Source organism: Hyperolius riggenbachi, chromosome 7 (genome assembly GCF_040937935.1).
Source record: "Hyperolius riggenbachi isolate aHypRig1 chromosome 7, aHypRig1.pri, whole genome shotgun sequence".
NCBI lineage: Eukaryota > Metazoa > Chordata > Amphibia > Anura > Hyperoliidae > Hyperolius > Hyperolius riggenbachi.
Window position 1 is genome coordinate 130,076,135 of NC_090652.1, and position 10,524 is coordinate 130,086,658.

General features: G+C 42.7%; 1 protein-coding gene across 1 annotated transcript; it reads left to right on the plus strand.

Annotated features, from left to right (window-relative positions):
* Positions 1-589: 589 nt before the first annotated feature.
* LOC137526108 (putative nuclease HARBI1) lies at positions 590-6,950 on the plus strand. The gene is made up of 3 exons (XM_068247324.1): positions 590-658; positions 4,724-5,245; positions 6,147-6,950. Exons 1-3 carry the CDS (start codon positions 590-592, stop codon positions 6,948-6,950), a joined length of 1,395 nt encoding a protein of 464 aa, XP_068103425.1.
* Positions 6,951-10,524: the final 3,574 nt, after the last annotated feature.

Here is a 10,524-nt window from a genome sequence, read left to right on the forward strand (position 1 = left end):
GATAGTACACGCCAAAATCGCAATAGCAATGGCTAGCAATTTGTGAGTGCGATTTTGTGAAACGATTTTCAGAGCGATTTTTGAATGAATTGCTCAAAAAAATGCTACATGCAGTGTAACGCTGCTGTGAGAACACTGTCATAGGGTAACATTAGCCAAGTGCTTTGATTTGAAAAACGCTCAGAAGCCCTCTTGGTGTGCACCTGCCCTCCCTCATTCACCTTTGTTTCCCTCTTCCCCTAGTGTTGGTGTGTCTTCTTGTCATACAGGAAAGCTAAATAAAAGTGCAATCCTTTTAAATGTCTGAATAGTTGACTGAATAGATTGTTGGAACATAGCAGAGGTAGCTTTGTGGGACGTTCTTGGGTGACACTCTTATTTTCTTTACTGATTGATTCTGCTGGTATGTCTCTGTTCTGGTCCAAGGGGGTGTCCACCAATAAATCTCTGCAGAGGGGCCTGATGTAGTTACATTCCTACCCATCTGCCTTGTAATAACTCACCTGTCCCTGCAGCAGCTCCATCCTGTACTCCCTGTTCAGCCACGCTGCCTGCCTCTATGACCCTGTGCATGTTATTTACATGTAACATGTGCTGGATGGAGGAGACACGGGCAGCAGGGCTGAAGGCAAAACACAGGATGGAGAAGCTGATACAGGTGAGTTATTACAAGGCAGCTAAGCTACACAATGTGCGGGGGCCATGGGGGAAGTCTATGCGAGACCACGAGGGGCAGCAGTCAGTTTGGTGGCTGACTTTGCTGTGGGGGGGGGGAGATGTAGGGGGGCCCCAAGTTACTTTTGCCCCAGGACCCCCGTGTGGCTTAAACCGGCCCTGAGTGATCTACTGCCATCTGATACTTTAAATGGGTATCACATGCCCATAATATGCACTTGGAAATCTTTTAATTTTCTTTTTGCAGAGGTGAATTACATATTGCATTTTTGCTTCTGCTACATAGTCCAGATAAAAGCACAGGGTAATGTTTTCAAATCTGATGGGACCTCAGACCCAGGCAGTTTGTAAGATAGTGCTGCTAGTTTAAAAAGAAATATGCACTGAGATGCTGGCGAAAAAAAAAACTCCCTGATCAACAACTGGATGAAAAGTTATTTTGCAAATGTTTCAGGTTTATAGTCATGCACTTTCTCAGGGAGAAAGACTACTGAATGTTGTACCTGCATTGCCTGTTCTCCTGGTCCTCCACACCAAACTGTAGATTACTGACAAAAGCTTAGGTGACATTGTCTTTACTAGTGCTTTTTGACTGTTCCAGTGATCCCATATCTTGCCTACATTTAATCCTTATCTATTCTTGAGGTGGTATTGCTAAGGCTAGATTTTGTTATATTCCCTGGTTCTAGTACTGCTTCACCTGTAGCAATCACAGTTAGTGGTCATTTTTCCTCATCTTCTACCAGGGAGTAGGGATGGTCGGAAATTCCCATTGGAATTACATTTTCCAATTTTTCATTTGGAAATAGGGTTTCTGATCTGAAAATCGGAACTTGGTAATAACAATACTCGGATACTACCAAGTATTTTTGAGTTTTCTGATTGGTTTAATATTTCTGTGGTTTCCCGATGTTCACTGTAAATTGCCATATTCTCTGATTGGTCCAATACTACTGAGTATTTCAGAATTTTAGACCAAATAAGCCAATTAGGGCCGGTTCACACTTGCAGTTCTCTGCCAAACGGACCGGATGACCTGACCGGATCCGGATCGGAACCGTACGGTTCTGATCCGGATCCGATCCGGATCCGGTCAGGTTGCATCAGGTGTTCATCAGGATGCGATCCGGATCCGTTTGGCAAAAGATAGTAGAAACCGAATAAAAATGTTGGGGTCTGGGAGGTCAGCAGAAGGTGGACCTGTGGAATCAGGCCCTCCGCTGTTTAGCACTCACCTCCACCTCCGACATACTGCCAACATCTCCAGCACGTTTAAAGTCACTGCTGCTCCACTCCAAAATGCTTGCCCATGTGTCCCCATCCAAAATCGCCGCTACAATACGCATAGAAAGTGGGGTAGAACATCCGGATTTTTAGCCAGTGTGTTGTGCGCTCTCCGGTTCTCATTGGTTTGTATTGGCCGGATGGTGCAGTCCGGCTCCGCTCCGGATATGGCTGCCGGAGGAGCCGGACCAAAAAAAAGCGCATGTTGGGTCTTATGCCGGAGTCCGGATCCGGTCCGGATCCGGTCCGGACGAAACGGACGCATGTGAACGGACGCATAGGCTTTCATTGCTATGCCGTGCGTCCGTTCCGTCCGTTCTGCATGCGGTCCGGCTTCGGCGCGGCGATTCCGGACGGCGACCGCTAATGTGAGCCGGGCCTTAGAGTAACTAGTCCGAAGTTTCGGAATTTTGGAAATCAGAATCAGAAATCGAATTACCATCAATATGCCTCGGTATCATTATTCGTCATTTTCAGAAATAAAAATTTTGACGGAATTGAAAATCAGCATTCCCAACTATCCCTACCAGGGACTTATTAGTTGGGGAAGTTCCCCTCTATTGCTCTGTATACTGAATTTATTTAAATTTGGATGTCACCTCCAGTATGTCAATATGACAGTCCAATGTTTTCAGTTTCAGAGAATTTACTAAACTTTGCAATGTTCAACATATAGACAATTCCTAATGTCTATTAAACGCTGGTGACATAATTAGTAATAAGGGATCCTGGTATACTATCTCAAATAAAACTTTAAAGGGAACCTGAAGGGAAGTGAGAGACATATGGTGAATGCCATTTTATTTCCTTTTAGGCCTGATACACAGTGGCTGAGTTTTGCATTTTAAAAAACATATTCTCATTCACTTGAATGAGAATTTTGTCAAAAATGCCTCAATTTTGAAAAAACCATGGCAGTCCTGACTTACATTTCTGACCTGGTCAGCAGATACACAATTGGCTGCCCACTTTGTTCCTCCAACAACTTCCTCCTAACCACCCCACACATCTCGCACTCCCATGCATGATTACAGAACTTCACTGGAACTGCACCCATCCCGTGGAACTGTCTTCCACTGCCCATCAGGCTTACCCTCTCCTTCAACACCTTCAAACAAGCCCTCGAAACTCACCTCTTCAAGGAGGCCTACCCCACTTCAATGCGTTCCTAACTCTCTTTGCCAAGAACATCCTTTCATGTCACCACTCCCTGCCTCTAGTTTGTAAGCCTTTGGCAAGGCCCTCTCTACTTGGATATCATACTTGATTGTGCACTCTACCCAGAATAATGTGAACTTGTATATTGGGACTACCACTCCAGTGTATGATCTGGCATTGTGTCATTGCCTGTATTGTGTTGTTGTATCTTATTGCTTATCACCTGTATTATGTTGTCGGTCACCCCTGTTATCATTGTCTGTAATCTTATGTATTGTACTGCACTGCATAATATGTTGGTGCTATATAAATCCAGAAAATAATAATGAAATTGATTGTGACAATTTTGCAGTTATGTTTCAAAATCGATGTATTTTTGCCATGATTTTGCTGTAATTCAAATTCAATTGAATGAGAATGGTTTTCAAAAGGCAAGAGCAGCGCAAAATGCAGACAGCATGTACCAGTCCTTAAAGGACAACTATCAAAGTTAACTAAAATTCTAAATGCCACATATATTTCAGGTAATTACTAGCAAATAGCAATACAAATGATTTTTTTCAATCTTTTCATGTTTTATATAAAGAAAATGACATTTACAGGAAACAGTTCTCACTGGGGGCGTTACCATGGAGGACTGTGCCCAGCACATCCAGCATACAGAAAAAATCTTCACTGGTTCTAATACTGTCACTGGAATCTGTTCAGAATGATAGAAAGCAGAAATATAGCTTCAAATGTGTGTATATAATCAGCAGCTGAAGCTCTGTGTTCCTGTCTGTGTGTCTCTCTTAGCCTTGCAGTGTAAAGTAAACAGTTTACAGCCAGGTTACAGTTCAGCTCGGCCTCACCCTCCCCCTGATGCCGACACAACATTGTTAAAAAAAAAGCTGGTAAACACAGCTTTTTTCACACAAGCTGTGCTGATAGAGTTCTGAAAAAGCATTTTAGTGTTGCTGGCTAAAGCTCTGTAGGTATGTAGGATTTACAGAAAAACTGTTTCTTTGAAAGTTGTTCTTTAAACATACATGCAGCTAATCCAGTCAGACTTCAGAAACAGCACATAATATGCATGCTTGTTAAGGGTCTATGTCTAAAAGTATTAAAGGCAGAGGACGGGCCGTTTCATGAGCAGTGCAAGAAGAGCGACCGCCCTGGGCGCAGACCGGCAAGTAGAAGAGGGGGGGGGGAAGGACAGGCAGAAGGACATAACCGCTAGGGAGCTGGTCACTACTAAGTAGGCAGATCTACTTGTGACCTGTAGCTGTGAGACTGTCCTTAAAGAGTAAAGGTGCCCATACACTTGACGATTGTGCACAGATCGATGCCTCGATCGATCTTAAAAATTTGTAGAATCGCTCTGAAAGGAATCGAATACGTGGCCATTTTCTTGCCGATTCATTGCCGTTCGATCGCGTTTGACGCTATCGAAATTAACCATCGACTTCTTCAGAATGCATCTGATTCATGTCCGATCGAGTATGCAAAGCTAGAGGGGGGTTTGTACAAGGGTGGGGTTTACTGCAGGGGCGTTTGTAGTTTTGGAATTCCTTTTGTTGTATTGTTCTATTCTTCTATTGTATGCCTTGTGCCTCGTGGTTTTCAGTCTGCTTCAGTCTGCTTCCAGTGTGGTTACAAAGGTACTCTGCTCTCTGTAGAAGGAATTTTTGATCATAGCACGATGGATTTGAGCGACTGGGATGCGGAAACACTCGTTGGAGCTGTATGCCTGGCACAAAGTTTAGAGAACAGGCGCAAAAGGAAACGGAAAAGGATAGTGTGGAGCAAAAACTGGCTTCTACAGCGGGACAGATACTCTGATGTGAGTTTATTGAATGAACTGCGGGTAAATAACCCAGAGGACTTTCGTAATTACCTCCGCATGTCCGATGCAAATTTCCAGTGTCTGCTGGAGAAAGTAAGTCCGTACATTGCAAAGCAGGATACGAGGATGCGTCAAGCCATTACACCAGAGGAGCGCCTTGCCGTCACCCTGCGCTTCCTTGCCACGGGTCGTACTTACGAGGATTTGAAGTTTTCGATGGCGATTTCCGCGCAGGCACTTGGACGGATTATCCCTGAGACATGCCAGGCAATTATCGATGTTCTTGTGCGAGATTATATGCGGGTAAGTGTTTTTTATTTTATACAACCCTATCCAATACCTTTTTGCTGTAGTCCTCTCCTGGGCCACTGTCCACATCACCTCGTGTTTGTGAACATAGGTCAATTCAATGAAGCCTGCTATTCATAGCATGAGGGCGAGGTTTTAAGTGTTTGTTCCTTTTTTTTGTTAATTGTGCGTTTTACTGGTGATGAAAACTGTATTTCAATTATACTGATTGCACAAAGTGTGCATCTCGGGCTTTGTAGAGAGGAGGGGTCGCGGGGGAGGGGGCCTTTGAGGTGCCCCCTTCCCGGCATGGCAAAAAGGAGTAAGGTCATCCGGCTAGCGGTGCGAATGGGGCTAGGCTGATTGCCCTGGCTTTTAGGGGCCTGATTCACGAAAGTGCGCTAAGCAGGCATGTAAATTTATTGAGAAATACGGACCATTCGATGTGTCATTTTAGGCGCATAGTGCCCAATAGAAATGAATGGGCAGTATGCGTGTAAAACAACGTACCGCTGTGAAATGTCTGAGCACACTCAGGTCAGCTACCTGAGCACACTCAGGTCAGCTGTCTGTAAATAAACACTATTCCTTTAATAGGGGGGTGTGTATTGAATTATTAATCGTGCTTGATTCATCTAAACGCGTTCGACGGTACCGAGCGATAGCAGGTACCACATGGTGCCCCCCCATTTGTACTGAGCTGTCAGCGCCTGTTGCGGCTATACAAATTATTGGCCCCAACACGCGCAGACAGCTTAGTCCGCGCAGCGGGAGGGGGCACTATGTGGTAGGTGCTAGCGCTCGGAAGGTAACGTCTACCGCGGTTTGATGAATCAAGCTCATCTGGTGTTTCACGTTGTATATGAAAAGAATTGCCAACGTTTTTGAAAATAATCATTTCTTTTACTATCCTCAGCTGCCAAACACCCCAGAGGAATGGAATCTTGTGGCCACACAGTTCCAGGACTTGTGGCAGTTTCCAAACTGCGGAGGAGCCCTAGATGGCAAACATGTGCGGATCGCGGCTCCAGCAAAATCTGGATCTATGTACTACAATTATAAAGGCTTCTTCAGCATCATCTTGATGGCGGTGGCTAATGCAAAGTATGAGTTTGTGATGGTCGATGTTGGGAAGCCGGGACGCATGTCAGATGGCGGAGTTCTTGAACGCACCGTATTCGGTCGAAGGCTGAAGGATAAACTACTGCGTTTGCCAAACAATGATCAAACCGTGCATGGTCTCAACTTTAATTTTGTAGCAGATGAGGCATTTGCCTTAGGTGAAAACATGCTAAGGCCATTCCCATTCCGGGGGTTGACGGAACAACGGAAGATCTTTAACTACCGCTTGTCACGGGCAAGGAGGGTTGTTGAGAACGCTTTTGGAATTATGGCACAGCGCTTTCGCATCTTTCATACTTGTATGAATGTAGCCCCAGCGAAAGTTGAAAAAATAGTGTTTGCATGCTGTCTTTTGCACAATTTTCTACGCCGGAACAATGCCGCTGGCTACATGCCGCCCCAATCCGTGGACTTTGAGGACTTAAATACTGGGGTGATAATTCCAGGAGCCTGGCGTTCAGAACCTTCGGCCCTTGCAGACATTCCCCCCTCGGCACCGGTTCGGACCTGTGCTTCCTTGCAGGAGAATAGAGATCAATATGTTCGTTACTTTATGGGTGATGGGGCTGTCACGTGGCAAGCAGCTATGATTGTTTGAACAATTGTATCATACATTGCGTTGTTTGTGTTTGGAAGTGCTAATGGTCCTGTTTTTTTTCCCCTGTTTCATAAAAATTAAAATTTGTCTGAATTGAAGGCACATTTTTCTTAATAATGATGTTTTTCCAAATTGTTGTTCTCCAAACGATGTGATCCAACACAGTATGCTTACAATTATAGTTTGGTAAAGCAGGCACATACTTTTTAATCATGACCTGTGTGCCTGATTTTCCAAACGGTGTGATCCAACACAGTATGCTTACAATTAGAGTTTGGTAAAAAGCAGGCACATACTTTTTAATCATGACCTATGTGCCTGATTGACCAAAGCGCTTTGGGTGAAAGAGGCGCATTGTTGTGAATCATGACCTCAGAGCCTGATTCATCAAAGCGCGTGTAGCGTAGCAGCCCAGCCGGTCGTTGTACTGCGTGGGTTGTTTTTGCTCGCAACACAATGTTTGTGCGCTGTGCACTGGGCCATGCGAAATTGTACACATTTTACACACGCAGTGCACAGTATAAGGTAATGGGCACTACGCGGTAAAGTACGCATCGGGCACTGCACTGCGTAGGAACATTCATACATCAGCGCTACACCATACCCAACCCAACGGCCGTGGCATCCTTACCACGCTTGAGCCAAGAAGGGCCACTCTACTGTACGAGGTTTGCTGGCCTCACCAAGATGGGTTTCGTGAACTATGCAAGAAGTGAGTTTCCAAATGGGGGTGGAACTTTCTGTGTATACATAGATCTATGTATATAAATAGCTATATATATATATATATATATATATATATATATATATATATATATATATATATATATAAATATATATATATATATATATATATATACATACCTCTATATATCTCTCCATATATATATATATATATATAAATATATATATATATATATATATATATATATATATGTATATATATCTAGGTATGTATCTCTGCATGCATGCATGTATGTATGTATCTGTACATCCATGCATGCATGCTTACATACATACATGTGTATATATATGTATGTATATATACCTCTCTTTTACTATCTCTCTCTCTCTCTCTCTCTCTCTCTCTCTCTCTCTCTCTTTCTCTGTCTCTTTCTTTTTCTCTCTCTCGATAGATATAGATTAAGATATATATGTATGTATGTATTCATCTATACATACATACATACATACGTACGTACATCTATGCATACATACATCTATGCATACATACATATATGCATACATACATCTATGCATACATACATCTATGCATACATACAAACATCTATGCATACATACATCTATGCGTACATACATACATACATACATACATACATCCATACATACATGTCTATATATATGTTATGTATGCATGTATATCTGTTTCTCTGTCTCTCTATGTATATACAAATATATATATATATAGATATAGGTATCTAGCTATATATGTAGGTATGGATATATCTTGTTATGTATGCATGTATGATTACATACATACATACATACCTGCAAAAAAATATACATACATACCTACATATATACATACCTACATATATACATACCTACACATATATATATATCTGTATATATATATATATATATATATATATATATATATATATATATATATATATATATATATATATATACATACCTACACATATATATATATATATCTGCATGCATGCATGTATGTATGTATCTGTACATCCATGCATGCATGCTTACATACATACATGTGTATATATATGTATGTATATTTACCTCTCTTTTTCTATTTCTCTCTCTCTCTCTCTCTCTCTCTCTCTCTCTCTCTCTCTCTCTCTTTATTTTTCTCTCTCTCGATAGATATAGATTAAGATATATAGGTATGTATGTATTCATCTATACATACATACATACATAGGTACATCTATGCATACATACATCTATGCATACATACATATATGCATACATACATACATATATGCATACATACATCTATGCATACATACATACATACATACATCTATGCATACATACATCTATGCGTACATACATACATACATACATACATACATACATACATCCATACATACATGTCTATATATATGGGGTAAACAGTGCAAGTGGGTTGTCTGGGTCCAATTTTTTCCTCTCTGCCAGGCTAAAGAGTTGTGATAGGCACACCTGACAAGCAGCCCTCTGTTCGGGGTCCAAGTTTCGCAATTTTTTGGCCATAGCTTGTCCCACACAATCAAACTCGTCACTTTGTCGGGATTGGAAAAAATTTTCTAGAACGGCTATGGGCTCAGTGCCACTGGAAGAATTATTGCCTCTCTTTCGCCGGTTGTTCGCCCGCAAACTCTGGGACCCAGCGGGTCTTGAAGAAGACGTGGGTGTACTTGTCGTGAGGTTGGGTGTGGCTTCCACGATGCTTGTGTCTTCTTCCAAAGACTGCATAAAAGAAGAACATGAAAACGTTACACCATTTCACATGCTTGAGACAGAGAGGAACACAATTCGCTGTAAATAGTCATAGTTCACTACCCACTGCATATTCCTTTTGTGGAAATGTTGTACACATCTGTACCCTGCTTAAGGCGACATAGTGGTGCACTGCGCAGCGATTGCTGCAACGTTTAGAGGCGTACTGCACAATGTAAGTTATTGGACACAACGCGCCTACAGCGCCGCATCGTGTGCTGTGTAGTGTGCGAACATTTGACAACGCTCGATAAACAATGCGCTACCAAAAACGGCAGTGCCTTTGTTTCTCTTGTAGCACTGTAACCATCGTTTACCCTCCCTACAACCCCCCGCCCTCCCATGTCCTACATCCCCCCCACTCAATAAAAGAAGTATGCAAGGCCTACTGCTATGCCACTATGTTCAGACATATAGGGCTCACTTCAGTAAATATTGCTAGGTGGTAGGTAGCAGCAAATACCAGTTGCATGCCGTCACACCAACTGAGCTATCAACGCGTGTTGTGGACCATACTTTGTATAGCCGCAACACGCGCTGACAACTCACTCCGTGCGGGGGGGGCCCAAATTAGTGGGAGCTGCTAGCGCTCCACCTCTAACGCCATTTGCTGTGTAGCAAATTAATCGTTAATTACTTTTTCAGCTCAACAACATATAATAAAATCCTGACCTTTTAACACACTGTTTGAATAATGATGGAATGTACAGTTCATACAATGCATTTTCGTAACATACCGTCCCACTGTCCAGGATGTCATCAGGTGTTGAAGCCAAGGCAGAATCTTGCTCATCCAAATAATCCGTTTGCTGCATTGAACCCATAGATTCATGGTCCAGGTCTTGATCCCTTACAAAACTCAGTAGCGAGTAGTACCACAAAGTTGAATGGTATACCTCCTCACTACCAGCACCCGATCGCCTGCTGTCCTGTTCTTTATACGTTTCTTTTTTGTACACTGTCCGCAGATTTGCAATTTTCTTCTTTACAAAGCTGACCGTGGCTTCAGGGAGAAAGGTACGGCAGTATTCTGCGAGTGCCTCGTAATCAGCGTCCTTCTTGTACCGGTTGGAATAATCCTTGCATTGTTTCTGCCACAAACTCG